Consider the following 23,158-nt stretch of genomic DNA (forward strand, 5'->3'; position numbering starts at 1 on the left):
ACGCATAACTCACTCGTATGAAATCATAGTTACTTGATTTCTTTCCATTATGTAATTTGGTATTTGTAATTCATTTTATACTGTAAAACACTTATTTTCATTACATACTGAATCAACTATAGTCCTCAGAAAACAACATAACAATGTTGCATTTTTTTCCTTTTGTTTCAGCAGTTTTTATATTTTCTCCCACTTTTTAAAATACACATAACTCACTAATATGAACTCGTAATTACTTGATATTTTATCCCGCAAGTAATTTCTTAAAAAGATGATCAAATTGTTAAATACAATTAATAGTTGTCATTTTGACAATCTATAAAGTTTATTCTAACCTTCTCTTTAAAGAATGCATATCAAATCGTTAAACGCAATTAATAGTTGTCATTTTCGATAATCTATAAAGTTTATTCTTAACTTTTCTTAAAGAATGAATATCCATGACAAACCTGTTTCTTATTGATTCTATTTAAAGCTAATTAAGCAGCAAGTTTAAACTAGACATTGATAATCAGTAATCTTTATTATAAAATAACCATCAATTTTGTTTTGCCTTATGAATATTGAATGGTCCAGCTACACATTTATGTAGATAAATTACAAATCAATGTTTTAAAAACCAGAACCGGCCGGTCGAACCGGGAACCGGGAGAGGGAGCGGTTCAACTATCACCGGTTTTACATTGATTTCTGAACCGGATTTAACCGGCCGGTTTTTAGAAAAAACCGGTTGAACCGGTCAAAATAAACCGGTTGAACCGAATAAAAACACATGAAAAAAATTCATTTACATTATAAACTTTGGTAATTTTTTTCAAATCTATTTAGTTTTCTGTAAATAAAAACATATGATAAATGTTATAGATTCTTTTGATGTGTTGTATTCATCAAAAACTATATTTCGTTTCGGTATTATACTTTATTTTATTTTTGACATATATGGATTGATGTAAAACACTAAAACCTATGGTTAAGTGTTATTTTAATGTATTTGGATTCATCTACAACTTATTTTTATGTGTATTTTTAATGTTTGAACTTGTAAACATCAAATTTATAATTTTTATATGTATGTATGTGTAGGAAAATAGAAAAAAAAAAACATGAAAAATATAAAAACTGGTTCATACGGCGGTCGAACCAGTTAAACCGGGAACCGGTCACCATACCGGTTCAACTAAAAAACCGGTTTTAAAAACGTTGTTACAAACTTCTAGTGGGACCCCTCATTAGGCAATTTTGCAAAATATAATTGATGGTTATTTTGTGTCAAATGTCCAAAAGGGTGTTTTGAGAAAAACAAATTTGTAATTTGACTTGAAAAACGAGATGTCATCACTTATATGGAGAAAGTACATACACATTATGGATTTTTTTTTCTTTCTAAATAGTAAATATATTAAACGTACAAGATTTACTTGTATAAATCATCTATTTGGTCTTTATATAGTTCCACAACCTTGTTCCTACGTATCTTCATGGTTGCAGTCATCAAACCACTATCAATCTGAAATTCCAAGAAACATATTTTATCAAAAAGATTAATTATGCCAAAAAAAAGGTAAGGTAAGGTACAATAAATAGAATGCATGTGGAATTACCGTAAAAGGGTCTTCAATGACAAGAATGGGTCCCACCTGAAATGAGCAATCTGAAGTCCTGCATGCATCAGATTCAACATTAAGAAGAAAATTATTAACATGCTGCCTATAATACATACATACATAAATGAATGAAAGTAGGATGCTATTTCTTGCATTTATTTAGCCTAAATTTTGTTAAAATAGGTTTGAGATAAAGTAAAGTTGGTTGGTTACCATTTACGAAGGTCTTGAGATAAGATGGCAGCCATTTGGTGTTTGGTAAGTTGAGCGTTACCATTATCAGATGAATTTTTGGATGCCAATAAAATTTCTTCTTTATTTGGAACAATTATAGCTCCAAGCCGACGTTGATCCTAGTTGTCATTTGTAACATCAAAAATAAAATTATATTATTAAGAATAATATTTGTTACATTTTTGTCCTTATTTGAGGTTTTTGTAACGTTTTCTGTTCTTATTCCAAGTAAAATGACTATACTTTGGGACCAAAAATGCAAAAATCAGTTATACTCAGGTAAAAAAAATAGTCATTTCAATTGGATCAGGGACCGCAAATGTTACAAGAACCTCAAATAAGGACTAAAATTGCAAGAGTTTTTTTTTGGGACCAAACTGGCAAAAAATCAGTTACACTTGGGGAAGAAAAATGTAACTTAATAGTATTTTATTAAAGGAAAATAAAAGGATCTGAAAGGAGGAAATGGAAATGAAGGTTTAAAAAATGGATGTGTTACCTGACCAATAACAACTATTTGTTGAATTAAATTGCTTCTCATGGCTGCTTCTTCTATTTGTTCTGGTTCAACATTCTCCCCTATTAACCATTCAAAAACCAACATTCAAATAAACTTTAAAAAAAAAAAAAAAGAAATAGATAAAGAAACTCTCTTTCTTTTTTTTTTTTAATTACCTGTTGAAAGGACAATAGTGTCCTTGGAACGACCTTCAAGAACAATAATGCCACCAGAATTACGACTTCGGCCTAATGAATGGGAAGGGCAAATCCAACCGATATCCCCCGTGTTTAACCATCCATCCTCATCTATAGCTTGCTTTGTAGCTTCCGGATTCTATTTCAAATTTGCAGATAAAATAATCACCATGAGTAAATTTAATAATCTTTTTCTTAAAAAATATAGGTGGTTGTTTCTTTTTTTTCCCCATTAAGAGAACTACTATTACTAACAAGTCAAAAACTTAGAGATTAGATGGAAATTGATATAAATCGGAAAGTGGGCAAGTGGGGTTGGGTCTACACAAGAAATAAGGATCAGAATAAAGATTAAAGATTAAGCTATTAGAATTATTATCTAATTAGGAGTTTCCTTGTTTAAGTCTTTTATTTGATTATAAAATAATTAAGTATTGTTTCCTTTGTTTTCATTAGCTTAATAACAACACTCGTGTTTATGTTACCTGTGACGGGTTCTATTGGAAATCTCTATACAAGAAATTTCCATGTTACAATTATCGATCTATTTCTATTGTTGTCTTTACCAAGTTGATGCAATAGATTCAGGTTCATGTTAAAATTATCTAAAGGTACACCTTATCCTACAAGAAATCAATTGATTTGGTTTCATGTTAATTTATCTATTTCACACTGTAATAGGGTAATTCTTATGTCATAATACTCTTATTTACATACGATTGTTATTTACATTTGGTTTTGTATATGTTCGCTTAACAATCTTATATATTTTATGTTTTGGTTTTGCCGGGTTTTTTGCAAGAAGACGATGTTAACAGGTCGGCTCTAGGTATTTTGTGACTGACATTTATACATGTGTTGGGTTTGTTATGTAATGTTTCTAGTTCTTCAGGTATTCTGTGGACTTTTCAGATCAAACATGTTACTTTTAACGAATTATATATGCACTTTATACTAAAGTTTAGACTAGAATTAGGGCAATGTTTTTTTATTTATTTATGTGTGGAATAAAGTTATGAAGTTGCATACAACTGGATTGAGAACTTGGAGTTATGTAATGCAAGTATGATTCAATATGATTTTCTTAAATTTGATGAGGAATTTGGCTTGAAATGATTTATGTTTAATTTGGATTTTGCATTTTTTTTATATAATTATTTAGCAAATTTATTCAGATATTTTATCAACTTAAACATTTTATTCGGCACAAATTAGAACAAAAAGGTAAAATGGTTATATTTCAATATTTAGCACACTCAGCCACATGTGTAATCAAACATAGTTTCAGTTAGAGGCAAATTCAGTCAAAGCCTGCCTGACTCACTCAGTCAACAACTATCAAACAACTCTTAAATAACCATTGTGCCCTTACCAATTAAGAGTAAATTAAGTAAAAAAGAAGCAAATAGGTATAGTAAGTGCTTAAACCATTAAGTAAAAAAGAAACATCCCTAAGTATCATGAATCCAATATATTTTGAGGTACCTTGTAATAGCCCTGCATGATTTGTGGGCCCCTGGCTTTGACTATTCCCTTTGAACCGTGGGGAAGGTCTTGACCGGTTTCATCATCTACAATTTTTATTTCTGTATCTCGAATTGGACGCCCAACCGATCTAAGAACCTTCAAGTCTCACATTTATCATTTTCTCATTCTTTCTATATATTTGTAAATAATATAAAATCTATATATAAATTTTCACATCTGGATTTGTATATTAATATTACATTTAAATATGGTTGTCGAGCAGCTATGACAGGAGATGACTCTGTTAATCCATATCCAACTTGGACTTTTGTTCCAATTGCCTGTAAAAAAATTACAATTACCACAATTTTTTTTTATCTATGTTTTAATCTGGTAATTAATATATTAGAAAAAAAATAATAATAATGAATCTATAAACCTCGAAGAATTTGTCAACATGTAATGGTAAGCTTCCACCTCCACATATGCCAGCCTGTCGAATGTAACAGATATCACATTTAGAAGTTCGTTTAAATCTTCTTCAATTAGCTTTTACAATTATCAAGATAACAAGGGCATTCACGTCTTTTTCACAGACAAATAGCGAGTTGTTGTCCCATATTTTTGGGTGGAATAAAAATTTCAACTACAACAGACAAAAGAAAGTAGACAACAGACAGCAGACAACAGAATGACATAAGAAGGATAATATACGAAACCTTTGAAATCCCAATAGACGAATGAATTTTAGTGTAAACAAGTTTCTTTGCCAATAAATGTAAAGGGAGCAAAAAGGCAGCAACAATTCGTGCATATATCCAATCCAAAGTTGCAGAAATGTAAGAAGGTTCTTTCTGACTTCTTGACAAACATTCTCCCTATAACACAACATGAAGACTAATTAGTATATATAAAATTAACCAAAGGTAAATTCCCTCATGCACAAAGGCAAAAAGTCAAAAGTCAACAAGATGCTAAAAGGTTTGAACCTGATATATGTTTTTGAACTCCATGTATGCCAAACTGATCTTTATCAATGATAATGCAATCACCTTACGGATAGCAGATGAGGTGGATATTTGTTTCTGGATCCCACTGCATAATAGAAAGGACTAAATGCAAGAAATAACAATCTACTTTCTTTATATTACAAAATTTTCTTTTATAATAAACAAATTGATGAAAGTACATTGTTATTTCTCACATCATTGAATCATTGTAAAGTTATAAAGAGTAAATAGAGAAGTTGTACTTGTATAAAGTTTCAAACACTAGAGGGACAGATATCATATACTGTGGCTGATAGTGTCGCAAATCATCCTACAACGAAAACAACTAAAAAGAATTTAAATCACAAAAGAGAATGGGAATATTATATAATATCCATTTTCTGGATTTAAGAAAATCAAAATGGGATTAAAAAAAAATACCTTTAAGTATTTGACGTTTGTGTATACTTGCTCAATTCCCAAAGCAAATATAAGATACTCAACAGCACGTTCATATGCATGCCAAGGTGGAAGCATGCTTACAAATCTGTCCCCGGGCCCCGCAGGGAGAATGTCCCACAAATTATTAACCTAAAAATGTATAAAAACATAATATATGAAAAGTTGATCAACTGAAAGGGGCAAAAGAGACATTTATAGTACCTGATGCAAAAGATTAGTATGTGTAAGCATTACTCCTTTTGGATTCCCAGTGGTCCCACTTGTGTATATAAGAGCAGCCACATCATCAGACTTGATGGGTTCATAAACGTACTTTTCACCTAAAGATTCACAAAGTCAGTCAACAGACACCAAAACATGCTTATGGAGTATGGAATGGAATCTCAAATTCCAATTCCTAAGTGGTGGATTTGACTTACGGGCATCATGTGAATCAACCAAAAGCATACGATGTTCATGGCCAATATCTATAATCTCCTTGTAGGTATAAGCAGGAATTCCCTCCATGATATGGCTATGGCTATTTAATGATGATTTATCCCCCCAAAGTAAGATCACAAATCTAACAGATGCCTTTGAATTAAATCCCGTTGCAATCCGATGATATAATTCAGGATTATCCACAACAAGTGCAACACTGTTATCCAAAGAATGCATATTGTTGACATGAGGAAATATGAGTCTATTTATACTTTTATAAACTTTTTTTTCAGTTTTGAAGTTGAAAGTAATTTAACTTTTATGCTAACCTTTCAGAATGAGTGTAGATGTGTAACAGCTCTTCTACAGAGGATCTGGATCCCCTCACAACGTTTATTGCTCCTGTAGCCATAACACCTACACCCAAACTTGTTAAAATAAAATACAAGCATATGTGTATTACAAAATAAGAAGAAAAAAAAATCATGAATTCAGTGTATCTACCTTGATCAGCAACAAGCCATCTGCAGGAATTGTCAGCAAAGAGTGCTACCTTTTCACATGGTTTGATTCCAATAACTCTTAAACCTTCACAGAAGTTTAAAATATCCTCCTCTAGCTGCAAATTTGACAATCAAAAGTGAAGGTTCAAATTGAATTGATTGGAGTTAAAATTAAAAGACATAGTAAAAGGGAAGAAGACCTGGTTGTATGTCATATTTGTAGGTGGGTCATGATGTGGATCCACCAATGCAACCCGATCACCAAATTTTTCTGCTGAAGATCTCCAAATATCAGGAATCGCCTTTAATTCATCTGTTGATACATTCTTCTCTGATAGCAACTGACTCTCGAGGATAGGTGAATACTTTCTTACTTCCTTTTCTTCTGTCTACAATTGAGATTATGTTGGAAAGGTCATTATCTTTTCATCAATATACAAGCTTACTATATCATGCTTTTAAACCTTTGATAAGAAAAAAGTCATGAAACTAACACTGATAAGTGATAACTAAATCATAGGTTCTTACAATTAATATCCAAAATATTTCATTATCCAAATTCAAACTTTATATGAATGTTAATATTACGAGAGCACCACTACTAAATTTGATTGTTACTAAGTCATAAGTAATAATTGTACTTGTGTTTCATTGCGCTTTATATTGTTGTGAAAATGCCAAACCATAAAAAACAAGGAAGAAAAGGAACACAAATTGTCAAAAAAGAAAACAAAAAGGTATGCAACAACCTAATAAACTCTCATAATGGCAATACGATTAATGCATCACACGAGATCACACAAATTTGATTCATCAGAATTGATTCCGATTCTCTTTTGGTTCATAAAAACATTTCACAAAAACCATATAGTATATAGCAAAAGAAAAAATAAAAACAAGAAAAAAGAGTAATTCAGATACCTTAGATTCAGAGTAAGCTCGAATTCGATTCAACAAACTGACACGATCTCTTGTGCCCTTTTTGCTATGAAAAAGTACATTTCCGGCATTGACGTACTGGTACTGGAATTGATAGCAAAACGGAGGTCGCCGTCGATGATAAGACGGTGAAACGATATAGTTCGTTGAAGCAATTGCAATCGACATCGAATCGGACATTGAAGGAACTTGAAACAATGGATTCAACAAACCTCCATTAACAAACATCTTGTATGTTGTGTGTGTGAAGTGGATCAGAGTTTTAGTGTGTGAAGCTTTGAATTTGGAAATCGAGAAGACCGGAGAGAGATCATATATATATTTCATAGATGGATTAAATGATGTAAGAGAGTGTTTGGCGTCAAAAGTTTTTTTTTTCGAAAGTTTTTTTCATTTTAGCTGTTTACGCGCTTGTTTATAAAAATGGTTTTGAGTTACTTTTTTTTTTATTTTTTTTTAGCGTAATTTACCATTTAAAAGGCTAAAAACATAATTTTTTAAATAAAGTTATTTGAAAATGACTTTTCTATCTTTCAAATGTCTTTTTGAATTTTTAGAAAAATTAAAAATCAAAAAATCATTTTGAAAAACAATCTCAAACACCTCTAAGCCTTTTATGTTTTTTTGTAGTTAGAAATCATCCGAAATGAAAACTATTTCTATTCAAAATATACACATTTAATGTTTTCTTTTCTTATTAAGAATCTACTTTCAATATTAATAATGAATATTTTAGTAATAAAAGTTTAATATTTTAGTAATTTAGGGGGTGTTTGTTTTAACTTTTAAAACATCTTTTAGCTTTTAAGAAAAGATAAAGATGCAAAAGATGTTTGGTAATCTTGTAAAATCTATTTTTTTATATAAGAAAAAATGAACTTTTTGGAAAAGTTAGAGAATCCTAACTTTTTGTAACTTTTCCTAAAAGGACTTTTGCCCTCTCAAAAGCTTAGCCAAACACCCCCTTAGCTGAACACTACTACAAGAAAGTCTCATAGAGGTGTATTATATTGTGTTCTATATCATCAATAAACTTCAGCTAAATTAGTTCAAGACAATTAGGTCGAAAGTAGATGATGTAACATTGCAAAGATATTAGATATGTTCTTATATAATTATAAAAATGCAAAAGCTTAGATAAAAGAATGTGTATTTATAGCCATTGAATTAGTTCATGATGTTTTTGCATGTTTTTTGTGTTTAGATTTGCACTTTATGATTTCATGTTATACCCGTGCAAAATAAACCATGAGATTATTGAATTAGTATTGTTTTATTTATTTTATTTGTACTTCTACAACTATATTATCACATTATTTTTGTTTAATGTGAACAAAAATATAACTTATTATAACTAGGGGTGACAATTTCGACAGTACTCATGATACAACATGAACCCGTCATGGAGATAACATGACTTGGGTTGAGTTTCTTTTACCCGTCAATCTGTTTATTATATGAGCTGTGTTCGGATTTAGAAATAATTTCACTGGTTGACATGTGAACCTGTTAATTTTATTAGACTAAAAAATATAAATAAATTTATTAAATAAATGAAAATGGATAAAAACATACAATTCATGATGTCTACCTGTACCCTCACCCAAGATCACTAATGCATGTAATTCTAATATGAAATAATGTTTCACCGAATGTTTGACACAACAACTATAACTGGTACCCTTAGGTTATCTTGTATACATATCACGGACCGTGGTCCACTTGGCACCCGCTAGAATTCGAGAACACCACCCCAGGTGATTAGTGGTGGCTGGTCGTTTTTAGTGGTTGTGGTGGGGAGAACGATGAAGAACGCCCAATGATTATCATTCTCTCTCTAATTTCAAATAATTAAAAAAAAATATTTTTTTGTTTGAATAATAAAAAATAAGAGGGATATAGTGATGTGGAGTGTTAGGTATACCAAATGTTTAGTGGTTGCATATGGTGATGGTATGCCACTCACTCTTCAATAGCTATTGATGGGTATACCGGATAACCTTACTATTTTACATTATGTAGGTTACATGACACTATTGTTTCAACAAGTAGTAATATATAGTGCTAATAAAACTACTTACCTAAGCACCACATACACCATGATTATGTGTAGCTATCCTAAAGTTTCACCGAAGCATATACATTATACAGTTTCATCGAATCAGATACATTGTAGAGTATCAAACAACAAGGATTATGTGTAGCCCATACCATATAGTTAACGTTATATTATATTAAAAACATTTATTAATATTATTGGTTTGGTTTGGTGTTGGAAGAAAGCCATAACCGAACTATACGTATTTGGTTAATCAAAAATAGAAACAACGCCACTTTTTTTATTAAAGGTTCGATTACAATGGTTCGATTATTTTCATTAATTTGGTTTTGGTTCAGTTTTCGGTCAATATGCTCACCCTAACTAATATATTCCTAACTATCACAACCTATGTCTCAAACAAGGCTTGAATCCATGACCTCTGAAATTAGAGTCACTTCATACGGCTAAACCAAAGACCTTTTGGTTTTTCAATCATGTTAGATTGCAAACGTATTAAGGATAGCTATTTAATAACGTTTTGTTTTTTCACCCATGCTAGATTACTAGCGTATTAAGGATAGCTATTTAATAACGTTTTCTTTGTTCACCCATGCTAGATTGCTAGCCATTTTTTTTCCAGGTTATAGACCTAATTAGCCGATTAGCTTATTAATTAACTTTATGTATTATTACACCATTAGCCCATTAGGCATTAGGCCTTAGAGTTTAAAAGGTCCAATATAATCCTTACTCGTTAGTCATTACCTTAATTGGTTGGTGACTTGAAGGTTTGTTCGGCAAGACGACAATCAATCACAAATAAATTCCAATATTATTTTTTCAATTGGTTAGACTTGACGGAGTGGGTTCGGCACCTCTCGGCAAACACGAGCCACGTCCTTGGCGACCTCGGCTCGGCAACCCTACTTGGAGAACTTCTGCCGATGAGAGAAACATTTACCATTTTTTTTTCCTTTTTACAATTTAATCAATTTTTCATTTTCAAAAAATACAATATATATAAATATATATATATATATATATATATATATATATATATATATATATATATATATATATATATATATATATATAGAGAGAGAGAGAGAGAGAGAGAGAGGGTTATGTTATTTTGTTTTTACTAACTATTGTGTGCCAAAATGCACAGATCTGGACCACCGGATGGATATAATCAAATGTCATGATCTGAGAGTCTATGATATTACAATAGGGTAACATGCACCATATAATCACACAATTTTCAGCATAAGGGTATTTTGGTCAATTTACCTATATTAAAAAGGGAAATTTCCGGACTTTAAGGGATAATTAATTCTTTTATTTTAAAAAGTTTGAATATTTTAAAAATCCGATTTTATTCTGTCAGAATGACAGAATGTCAACCATAAACTAGTAAATATACTTTCGATTTTATTCTTGCAGAATACATTTCCAGTACAATTATATTTGATAATTGACCTGATTTAAGAACAAGATATTATTCATATATATCCAACTTGGGTCTATGATTTCATTCTTAATATTCATTCGAAATTAAATACAAATTCATACATATTCTTACAGACTAATATCCTTATATATTTTAATATAGTTATACATATTCTAACAGAATATCATCAAACATGAATAAAATTGTTAAAAAATAGCATTCTTGAATATATAATTATTGAACAAATGCACTTGATCCTCTTCAATGGTTCATATAATCAACTTGATCTTCACATATATACTTGTTGTTGAACTCGAATCTAAATATTTCTCTTGTATGATTAATATTGATTTCCTTCTCCATGCAATTCTGAAAGAATAAGATACATTACTCGTTAGTAGTACTAAATATACTTGTTGTTAACAAACATTCTCAAAGACTTTCTAACAGAATGCATTTATAGAAATAAATTCTAATAGAATACATTATAGAATGCACTTAAATCATAGTCTTTTCTTCTATATGCATAAACATTTTAAAGCATGTATAAAATGTATTCTGTTAGAATTACTAGCAACACATGTTTTATGTAATATTTATATTCTCATAAAACGAAAGTTGTGAATTGCACCAAAACTGATAAGTAAAATTTGAAGAAAATGCACAAACTAATGAGTAAGTGCAGAAAAAAATAACAAGTTTTAGACATGATAACTCATACAAAATTCAATGCTCAAGTTGAATTGGAACTTAAGCATTGGAATCCAAGATTTCATTCTAATAGAATTGGAATTCGGGATTCCATTCTGGCAGAATTACCCTCATCATATTAGATATCAAGGCCTTCTATGACAAGTTTTTCGATAATCAACTTACCCAAACAACACTTACAGCCATTAGGCACACGAATGTGAAGTAATTTTTCCTACCTACACAATTATTCAACCACTGCACAAGAAATAATTTAGAATTAAAATTAACTCATGTGAATTTACATATAAACAATGAAAAAGAATTCTAGAAGATTTTTCATCTGTGCGTTTCCATTCCTTCATTTTGGAATTTGGATCTTACCCTACAATGATGATCAAACCCATCAACACATTTATCACAACTTCTGTAGTGTTTGCTATACTTTCGAACCAATAACAAATTATAAACAAGATTTTAAATAATTTGTCCAGAAAATCAACAATCATATCATAAGAAGTTGAGTATACAAAATACGACTTAAGAAATCGAATAAAGTTTATTAAAAAATGATTTTTTTTTAGAAAATAGATACCTCAGCATTGCATAGTGTACAAAATAAAGCTTCTTCCTCCCCTCCTTGTTGCATATCTTCATCTTTTCTGCAATCCTCTATTACAATACAACCACAAAAGAATCCCCAAACTTTTGAACAACAACCTGAGCTACCATTATCATATATTCCAACATTATGAAACCCAATTTTGCTAGCTTCTCCCAGATGATCCATTTCCTGATAGTAAAAAAAACATTTGCTTCAAAGATTACAAAACGGGCGGGTCGGTCAACGGGTGGGTCAAAAGTCAAAACAATTTGGATCACTCACCGGGTACTTTGGTTCCATCATGGGATCTATAAGGTGATGCAATTGCCCTGTTTGGGTCGATTAGAATGCCAGGATCAGCAGGATCGATAGTTGTGCATCTTACATAAAGGATAAATACACAGAGAGCCTGAACGATTGTAGGGAAAACACAAACACATAGCAGATCGAAGTAGGGAATTAAGCACAAAAATTGTACCTAAAAAGTGTGAGCAGGAAGTTCCCATCCATGTTGCATAGCCATGATCAATAAACGAAGTCAAAAAACTCAAATAGCCATGATCAATAAATGAAGTCAATAAACTCAAATAGCAGCGACAATCTTATTGATCGAGCAGGTGGAGGTGGAAGAACAGATGGATTAAAATGGCGGTGTTGGTAGTAGATACGATGGCGGCAAGGGGTTTTAACGGCGACAATTACAACGGTAACAATCAAGAGGGTAATCGATTAACTTGAATCATAAGAAGAGACCGTGGAGCTGGCGATCGATTGTAGAAGAAGAAGAAGAAGAAGAAGAAGAAGCGGTGAATTAGAAACTATATTGAGTACGATTTAGGGCTAATGCTCTAAATTTATCTTTGATTCTTGAGTGAAATCAGGAATATTAATTATCTTCCATAATTAACTATGCAAAGATTACTATAATACCCTTAATTGATTTATTTAATTATTGTGTTATTGTATTCATAATTGTGGGCCAATCATTTTTACTTATTTTAAGAAAGTGATTAATATATATTATTGAATTAAATGTAATTGAAAAATATCATCTAATTTAATTACAAGGGTATTTTAGTCAATTAATATAGATTTAATAAAAGAAAATTGCATATTTTAAGGGATCATATATTCTATTAATTTTAAAAATCCGATTTTACGAATTATAACTATTTTAATTCGGACATTCTGACAGAATATGTTTATTTATTTAATTATTTGCTCAAAATAAAAATATTCTTTAACCGTAAATTCTTGAACTTCTTGTAGAATAACAGATTCTTGAACAATCAATTGAAGAATAAAAACAAAAAATAGATTATTTCTATAGAATACGGGTAACAGTTGTTAACAATTACATTTATTGTTAAAGAATAAAACTAAAAAACTTTCAAAACGGGAAAGAAAACATCAAAATCTAACAACGTCTAATACATTCTACAAGAATAATGTGGGCCGTTCTTCAAGCATCAACTTCTGTGATTCCAACAAAATTCGAATTCATGGTTCCATTCCAACAGAATTGGAATACGTAATTCCATTCCAATAGAATTGGAATCTCACCAATATCATCCATTGAAGCATCTACATAAACATACTTGATACCTTTTCAGAATTCAACCTTGTCAAGATCCTACACTGTCCACATAAATGAAGTGTTAAATCAGAAAAAAAAAAATTGAAATATGAATCAGACCATTTGAATCAGTCCCTTTGCTGCATAAATCATACCATCTGAAAGAAACACGATGATCCCCATATCATTCAAAACCCCCAAATTCCACTTGAATTGGAATTACCATATAAAACAAATAATAAAATGCTTCAAGAATTTATAAAAAAAACAAATATAAATTGAAGAAAAAGAATAATAAATATGAAACTTACAAAGCTTCCAAGGCTTTCAATGGACCCATATATGTAAATATAAATAAACCAAAGGATGAAAAGTGTAATTTACCAAATACTTACAAATTGATAACTCGGATTCGTGATCCTTCAAAACAGCCGATTCCAGACCATGGATGTTCTTTAGGCAAGTATGGAATTCGTAATGCCATTGCTACAAACAAATAAATTGATCTTTTGAATTCGTAATTGATATTTTTGTTTGCAAAATTTATCAAAAAAGTTGTTTATTTAAGAAGAATCTAAGAATCACCATGGTACCATCTCTACCAAGAGTAGCTCCACCGAGAGGCAAAATCTGATAGATCTCGTCGGCGTTAATCAAAGGTCTTATGGAGATCTCGTCGACGTTAATCTTGCTGCCCTCGCTTCACCCTCCTCTCCATCTGATTCAGTCGATTAAACCACCTAAAACACCCCCTTGGAGATCATCGATATTCTTTGCCTTCTCCATTCGTGTGGCTGTTGATTGGGCCAGAAAGAAAAGAAAGAAAAAGTCGGTGATAGTCGGTCGGCCGGTGCCCCTCGATTTATGTCATCGATCTCCCACAACTTTCGTCCCATTCTTTCCCCTGTGCCCGATCGGTCAAAATGACGATACACAAACCAAAAGCAAAAAATGTATAACGGGGAACGAGATCGATTTTGTAGTCCATGATTTAAATTGGAGAGATTAGGTCAATACCATGATTATAGAGATTAATTTTGGAAGTTACTAAACAAATTACTAAATTACCCTTATTTATTTATTTAATTATTTAATTATTTTATTTAATTTTGATTGACCCATATTTATGCATACTATAACACAATACTTAGTTTAAACAAATGAACCTAGCTCTCTCTCTCTCTCTATATATATATATATATATATATATATATATATATATATATATATATATATAACTGTTTTTTTTTCTTCAAAATTTAAGATTTTAAACCCTTAATCCACAACTATAACTATCATCATCCTTATTCATTTTTCACCATATTCAAATATTCTTAATTCAATTCTCATAACTTTTTTATTTTCCATCTTAATCAAAACCTCATTGCTAAAAAAATGGCTCGTTTTTGGTCAACTGATGAACAAATCATATTGGCCCGTTCATCTTGATGTAACAGAAGACGCAGTCAACATTAACGTCACTGTGAGTATTCTATGGAACATAATCATTGAAAGATTCAACCGCGAAACCATTGTACCTCAAACTAAAGATCATTTCTTCTCCAAATGGAGATGCACAAGTTTTGTTTCAACTTAGTTTAACAATGTGTTTCATAGGGTGATGAGTGAAGCCGAGCAAGATGAAAGCGAAACTACTTGGTTGTGAATGCTCTTGAGGCTTTCCCTGAAGAAACCGACAAACCTTTCTTGCATGTTGAGTTTTGGAAAATTCTGAGGTAGTGCCCCAAATGACATAAATTTTAAGCTCGTTGTCTTCTAATTTCTAGTAAGCTGTGTGTTTAAATTTCTAGTGTTGTTGTGTGTTAGTTTATTTTCGAGTGTGTGATTTTCTTTCAAGTTAATGAAATTTAAGTTTTTTATCAAATTAATTTCTTTATAATGATTTCTTTATATAAATTAAATATTAAAAAAAGTAGCATGTAAAACGTGGCAACCCACGCCATGTAAATGACAATTTTTTGTTGTCATGTGGCAAATATGACGTGGCTTACGTGAACCATGACAAGTGTGGTACAACGCCCTCCAGACTTATACATAAATTTCTCTTTCATGTTTATATATACACCAATCACATAATTCGCCAATTTCTCGATAGTCACTTGTGTTGATGTTTGTGTATACGTTAAATACATATAAAACACTTTCTCAAATTCTATGAATACATACAGTAGATTCGCCATACTTAGTAAGTTTTATGTTTATTTTCATGTTTATTTCATCTCTATTTGATTTATGTAACAAATAAAAATATTTTATATTGTTTTGATAACATTTGTTTTAACAGTTTGTTGATCAATTACAAGTTTCCAACACAACTATAAATTAAAGCTTCTAGCCTTCTACAATTTTGGTTATTGTTCTAATGTTTCGGTTTTAATTCAATGATTATTGAATTGTTATATGATTTATTTATTTTTAGAAATTATGCATTCTAAGTATCTATCTAGCAGTCAAAAGCGTAAAAAGAGAAAAAAAATGAAGATTTAAAAAGTTCAAAGTGGGTCTTTAGATAAGTTTTTCCAAAAACAAAATAATAACCATAAGTTTTTTTTTTTCAAAATCAAAATTACGATGAATTTTGGTTATAAGTAAAAAAAATATATATTTAATTGCCTATTTTCTGAATTTTCACACATGCCCCTAAAATCAACTGACCAGCATGATAATAACAAACAACTACCTAAACAATAATTAAATACATGATTTTTGAGACCTATGCTTAAATATTATATATACTCAACTTAAAATCTTGTAAATGAATACTACTACCTCGAACCTCGATAGCTCCTGACTCGGTTTCCATCAAGACTTATCCTTGCTTATTGAATATGAGATCATTATAGAAGAATACACACTTCTACACCTTAGATGTGATAAACATAAAAACTTTGCAATATCAGACACCCCAAATGTACATTCTACCTCTTATTCTCGTAGGAACCATACTCTTATTCCTAAAGGAATCTTACTCTTGTCCCCATATGAACCTTACTCTTATTCCCGAATAAATCATACTCTTGTTCCTGTAGGAACCATACTTTTGTCCCCAACTGAACAATCTATCTCTTATTCCCGAGGGAATACTAATCTTGTTCCCGTAGGAACCATACTCTTGGTCCCGAAGGAACCATACTCTTGTCCCCAAAGGAACCATACTCTTATTCCCAAAGGAATCTATATATCTTGTCCTAGAGGGACTATACTCTTTAGTCTCCGAAGGAACATCTATCTTTTGTCCCCGAAGGAACCTCTATCTTTGTATCTCTATCTTTGTTATATAACTCATCACATAACATTTTTCCTATGGACAATCTATAACTTCCTCTCATTAAGAGATCTTCTAATCTTGATCCTAAACCCAATCCTGAACCCGAACCTCGTGTGATCATCACCATCCTCAACTGAAAAAAAATACCACATGACAAAATGATAAGGAATTCGAAGGGGATTCCTCTTCACCGGACTCCTTAGAGTTTCCAAGTCTGACATTGATTCGGGTACAGGTCCTGCGCTTTTAGTAGTACGAGACCAATACTAACTTCCACACCTACCTGTAGCTTTTCCAAGGCCAAACCTAAACTTGATACCTCTAATTCACCCAACCACAAATCATGACCCACAAAACACAACACCAATTCATATCCTAGACTATTATAGAATTTCTCAATCCCTATTGAACCAGAAACTTAAGCCAATCATAGCAGGTTGCCCTATGCATGCAAGTTATACACAAATAGAATCACATAGACTGTCAAATAAGCTTCTACCCTAAACCACAACCAAATAAGGAACATGAATAAGGTAGAATTCATCATTCTAGGGCTATGCAATCCTAGACATATACAAATTTGAAAGCATACACATAGAAAGTAATCAATTCAACGTAAATTTCCAAATATAACTATAACATGGCTAGTACATTGGAACCACTTACTTGAGCTCGGTCGATTACGCACATTGCACTCTCCCCTTTTACTTATAATAACTGTTTTCAAGAAAAAAATTAACTTTTGGTTTATATTTGAAAAAGGGTTTACCATTTCCTCAGTTTGAGTCCTAACACACCCAAGAGTGTGCCCGAATCTATCAAACCAAGCCTCTGGTACCAACTTGTAAAAACCCAAAAACTTAGGTAAAATTTTTCATTTGTTAACTAGAAATAATATTCATATTTGTTCCCCACAATCTCCATTACATAATACATTGTTCAGAAGATCAGAGTATCCAAAACAACTAGTGCGGAATACTGGAGAGTGCACACTACGCCATCAAGTCGGGCCCTTGCCCTTAGAGTCAGAAGTACCTGAAACACCTAACAAACTGTAAGCAAATGCCCAGTGCATTTCCCAAAATACACAACACATACAGTCACATAAAAACCATGCAATAGAAAGGCATACATAAGTTGTCATGGGCTCCCTCCATGGTCTTTACTTGGAATGCCATGGGCTCCCCCCACGGTCTGATAACCAAGTGCCATGGGCTCCCCCCATGGTCTGATATCCAGGTGCCATGGGACCCCCCCCCCCCCCAATGGTCTTCACATAAAACAATCCATACCACAAAGCATACAATTTCATATCAACGAATTACTACATGCCATATAATGGGTCGGCATTGGTGCCTTTGACCCATTGGTATGATGAGAAGACTCACCTCAGTCTACTGAACACAATAGTTGCTCGCCTATCAACCCAAAACCTCACACTGAACAATGATACAAATAACCCTAAATTAGGATTATAACTCAACCTAGTCAAAGACTCCAAAAACCTAAGCCTAAGTCCTTACATGGTGGCCCAAAAGTCTTTCCTTTACTAATAGGCCTAGAATCCAAGATAAAAGCTATTAACGGGCCACATGGACCAATAAGGCCTAACCAAAACAACTATGGCCCACAACAAAATAATCAAACCACTAACATAAAATCGGACCATGCCCAAAAAGCTTACAAGCCCACATTAAGCCCAAACCCATCTGGGGTGCGTACGCCCATCGTACCACTCTAGTACGTTTAGCGTACTGAGCCCCTTGGCTATACGTGCCGCGTACACAATATTACACCCGAAGTACAAGCAAAATATGCACTAACGACCATTAAGTGCTTAATACTTGGGATTTCAACGTTAAACTTCAGATTTGAGTCCATTAAGATGTCCTAGGGCATAAAGTTAGGAACTTTATGCCCTTGCATGCCATAAGGGTCCCCAATACTTCATTCTTACCATTAAGTGTAACATCCCAAAATTCAAGCCCGATAATTTCATTTTTGAATTAATATGTTTAATAAACATTTTACCAAAACATTGTCGATAAAACAACTCCTTACAAAAATCATAATGTTGTGTCTACAACCATGACATCAAAAGTAATGAAAATCAGAGTACAATCCCAGAAACTCAATGCGGAAACCATGTGTGTGTGTGTAATGCGCTACTACACCACAGGCTCCTTCCCCTTCGACGAAGAGGTAGCTGAAACCAAAACCAAAACTGTAAGCACAAAGCTTAGTGAGTTCCCCCATCATACCACATACCATACAATATCTTCGGTATCTTTCAACCGGTAACCTTCATCGGTATCTTTCAACCGGTAACCATCATCGGTATCTTTCAACCGGTAACCATCATCGGTATCGTTCAACCGATAATCATCATCGGTATCTTTCAACCGGTAACTGCCATCGGTATCTTTCAACCGGTAACTGAGGACTACTTCACCCTACCACTAGCATGCAACAACAGATATAAGCATATAGTCAGTCATATCCGGGTACTGACCTACCTCTAGGTCCTAAGGACCACTGTCAGGGAAGTTAATCCCTACTACACACATAACATGTCGTGCAGTTAAATCTCATGACCAAAACACATAATCAGACCAAGATAATTATCACAAAGACAATCATCTTCTAAATACCCCTTTTTGGTGGGCCGACATTGTGGCCTTAGACCCACCCCTACTGGAAGATAACTCACCTCAATGTCGTGCAGTGTTTGAATTATCCATGACGCACAAGTCGACTCCCTTCGACTCCTCGATTCCTACACGAAAGCCTTCAAGTCAACACACAGCACGTGCAACCCTAAACAGGGTTAGTCCAAGTCTAGTCAACGTCAACTTCAAGTTGACCCGACTTGCCGAGTTGGGCCGTCAACTCGTCGAGTCCCTAACCCTTTACTCGCCTTATCCACGTCTCGACTCGTCGAGTTTGGCATTGACTCGATGAGTTCCTCTCTTGTATGAACATTGCATGAAACTCATCCGACTCGCCGAGTTGTATGAACACTCGTCGAGTCCACCTTCATCCGATGAACAAGTCCTGTCCTCGACTCGCTGAGTTGCATGAATAACTCGTCGAGTTCACCTTCATCTGATGAATAAGTCTTGTCCTCGACTCGCCGAGTTGCATGAACAACTCATCGAGTTCATCTTCAATCTTAAGAAGATTGCCTTGGACTCGCCAAGTCTGTTCTAGTACTCGTCGAGTCCGATGAACTCCATGTCTAAAATTATGTCCAATGCGTTGGGTCACTCTTTATGTCCGGTTACAACCCTTCTAACACTCAACCGAGTTCTTTTGACATTCAACAGATATGGGACTCAAAACCTTGGACTCGTCGAGTCCCAGGAACGGACTCGACGAGTCGGTCACGTCCACATTCTAAATCCTCGATTTCTGATGTACAACCTTTGATCAAAAAATAGATCCAAGCTTCTACAATCGATCTAGCACGTAAAGTTACAAACTTTACGTGCTTGCATGGGACTTTGAGCTCAAAAAGACATAAAACAAGCTCTTATGATGCATGGGACCTTTCATGGGTGCAAAAGCAGTCCCCAACTGCCTTGTGACTCCCTTAATGACGTGATTCAGAAGCTCTAACCCCCAACCTGTTGGAATAGTGTCTAAGGCTGCAACTATATTAGGCAAGTATTTGACCCGATTGTGCATGGTCCTTTTGGGTTGCCTTCACCATAGCAACTTGATAGGATGATTTATTATGAGAGAATAAATATTATTAATATATTATGAGAATAATATAAGGAATAATAATATTGGTATGTGATTAATATAAGTCATAAATTAATTAGTATTAATTTGGTGACTTAAAGAGATTAATTAAATAAGAGGGTATAAACAGTCAATTGTTTGATAGTTACACTTTAGACTGTAAATCCTTAAGAGATAGGGATTGGACGGATTCTAGAGCTTTGGATAGCTCAAAATCGTCCAAGGCTTATCTATGGTAAGGATTTGGATTGCTTTAAGGAAAGGATTATCCGACTAGGGTTTAAGGTGAAACTCTTAAGGAGTCTACAAGTATAAATAGACCCCATGGCATAGGGAAATCAGCACCTCTTAAGAAGAAAGAAACCCTGGCCGATTTCCTCCTCCTTTCCTCTCTCTCAAATCATCTTCATTGCTATTTGGTGTTTGTAAGCCATTAGAGGAGTGACAATTGTGACTCTAGAGCTCCAAGACAACAAGATCAAAACAAGAGATTCAAAGGTAAACTTCTAGATCTGATTTTGTATTGTTTTATACCTAATTAGTCATTAGAAGTCTTGGATTCAAATCATGTTTAATTAGAAAACCTAGATCCAAGCATTAGGGTTTTGCATGCGCACATAGGAAAGTTCTTATGGCTAGAACCCATCAGTGGTATCAGAGCCTAGATTGGTTTCTATTAAATTGTTGCTTGTTTGTTTGAAACTTGTGTGCAAAATTCAAATTTTTTGTTTCTGAGTCGTAAACTCAACGAGTCCCATGGTGGACTCGACGAGTTGGCCTAACTCGACGAGTCCAGTTGGGAACTCGACGAGTTCAAGCGTCAGGAAAGGCCAGATTCGGGATTTTTTCATACTTATCTTATGGAAACTTACCTTTATCATATTAGATCAATCTTAATCCGATTTTCTGATATATATGACTATAATCTTGATCTAATTAAAGATATTTACCAACTAATAAATTTTTTAATTTCCTTATGTGATAATTAATTAATTATTTTGATTAAATTGGTAATTATCTTGCAAGAAATAATTAAATAAATCAAATATGGATAATTATGGAATTAATTGTTAATTGAGATTATTTGTTATTTGATCCTTCATGTTTTAAATGTTTAAAACTTGTCCTCAAGTTTTTGGAATTTATGTTTTGTGATTAAAAGTTTTAATTTAGACAATTTAAATTTCAAACCCTAGATTTTTAAAAGTTTAAAATACAACCCTATACTAATATAATATTACAAGATTAATATATATATATATATATATATATATATATATATATATATATATATATATATATACATATATAACTAAATGCTAGTCTTACCGTTAGTAGGCCTCATTCACGAAGCCGATCTATAAGGTGGGTATAAGGTTGCGGCCTATAAAATGGCGCTTAATGGGTGTACACTTACACCCACCGCTTGCTTGATCGGTGGAGGGTCGTTAGCCGAACGGGTAGGATAGGGCAACCTCATCCTCTCATTAAAAGTATAATATAAAATACAAAGTAACTACATATTTTTTAAAATTTCCCAATCTTAGTTACTTTAGGAAAAGTGAATTGATGCAATCCCATGAAATTACACTTTGCACCCTTGCTAAGAAGTTAGTGGAGCGTGTGTGGTTTACCGGAACACTAATTGGTTCTAAGCAAAGGTGGAAAATGGTGATTCATTGTTTATCATAGTTCGATGGAGCATGTGTGGTTTACCGGCACATTGAATAGGTGATCGTTACAATGAAGGCACCATGTGAATTTGCATGGTAATTCACACCCGCTTTGTGATCCTCGGTATCCCAGTCACAAACAAGAGGGGCATATCGAGATTTAAACATGCCATTGAATAGTTTCAATGAATCTCATCCGAACCTAGGAATTCTCAATACATTTAGGACTTAAAGTTATGTTTTTATGGTGGAGAATTAGTGAATCGTCGTTCACTTACCTTCATATTATTTGCATGTTGGATTACGGCATCCCTTTTCTAATATGTAAATATTGTTGTTGGATCCTAGCCCTAATTTTTCTTATTGGGTGATAATTAGGGATTCATATTCTAATCTATATTTGTCCTTTCTATTTGTAGATGTCGAACGCAAACAACGCTGCTGCTAGTTCTTTCACATTGATGAGCCTTTGTCAAAAGGTCACCTTTGATGGAACGAACTTTAGCGAATGGATAAGATACATTCGCACCATTGCTCGCTATGAGGATAAGGAGTATGTCCTCGATGAGAAGCTCGAGAAAATCAACCCTGAAATCGCTACTCCGGCTGAAATGACCGCTTTTGAAACTCATGAGCGAGATGCAACGAAGGTACATTGCATCATGATAGCTACCATGAACTCCGAATTCCAAAAGTCCTATGAGGACATGTACCCGTACGAGATGCATCAAGACTTATTGGAGAGATACCACCAAAACGCGAGACAAGAGCGTT

At 33.1% G+C, this 23,158-nt stretch overlaps 1 protein-coding gene and 1 long non-coding RNA gene across 2 annotated transcripts; one reads left to right on the plus strand and one right to left on the minus strand.

Moving 5' to 3' along the window:
* Nucleotides 1-1,237: 1,237 nt before the first annotated feature.
* LOC111896980 (probable acyl-activating enzyme 16, chloroplastic) lies at nt 1,238-7,669 on the minus strand. Its single transcript, XM_023892955.3, has 18 exons — nt 7,297-7,669; nt 6,576-6,764; nt 6,377-6,491; nt 6,202-6,289; nt 5,872-6,089; nt 5,654-5,772; nt 5,432-5,581; nt 5,254-5,321; nt 4,991-5,096; nt 4,721-4,879; nt 4,441-4,494; nt 4,262-4,342; nt 4,020-4,157; nt 2,514-2,673; nt 2,338-2,417; nt 1,818-1,957; nt 1,602-1,659; nt 1,238-1,507 (listed from the first exon to the last, which is right to left on the minus strand). The coding sequence occupies exons 1-18, from the start codon at nt 7,639-7,641 to the stop codon at nt 1,415-1,417; spliced, it is 2,361 nt and encodes a 786-aa protein (XP_023748723.2). The 5' UTR covers nt 7,642-7,669; the 3' UTR covers nt 1,238-1,414.
* On the plus strand, nt 2,734-3,565 carry LOC122197736 (uncharacterized). Its single transcript, XR_006191392.2, has 2 exons — nt 2,734-3,145; nt 3,340-3,565. It is a non-coding gene; the product is annotated as an uncharacterized LOC122197736 (long non-coding RNA).
* Nucleotides 7,670-23,158: the final 15,489 nt, after the last annotated feature.

The sequence above is a fragment of the Lactuca sativa genome, chromosome 1, assembly GCF_002870075.4.
Source record: "Lactuca sativa cultivar Salinas chromosome 1, Lsat_Salinas_v11, whole genome shotgun sequence".
Lineage (NCBI taxonomy): Eukaryota > Viridiplantae > Streptophyta > Magnoliopsida > Asterales > Asteraceae > Lactuca > Lactuca sativa.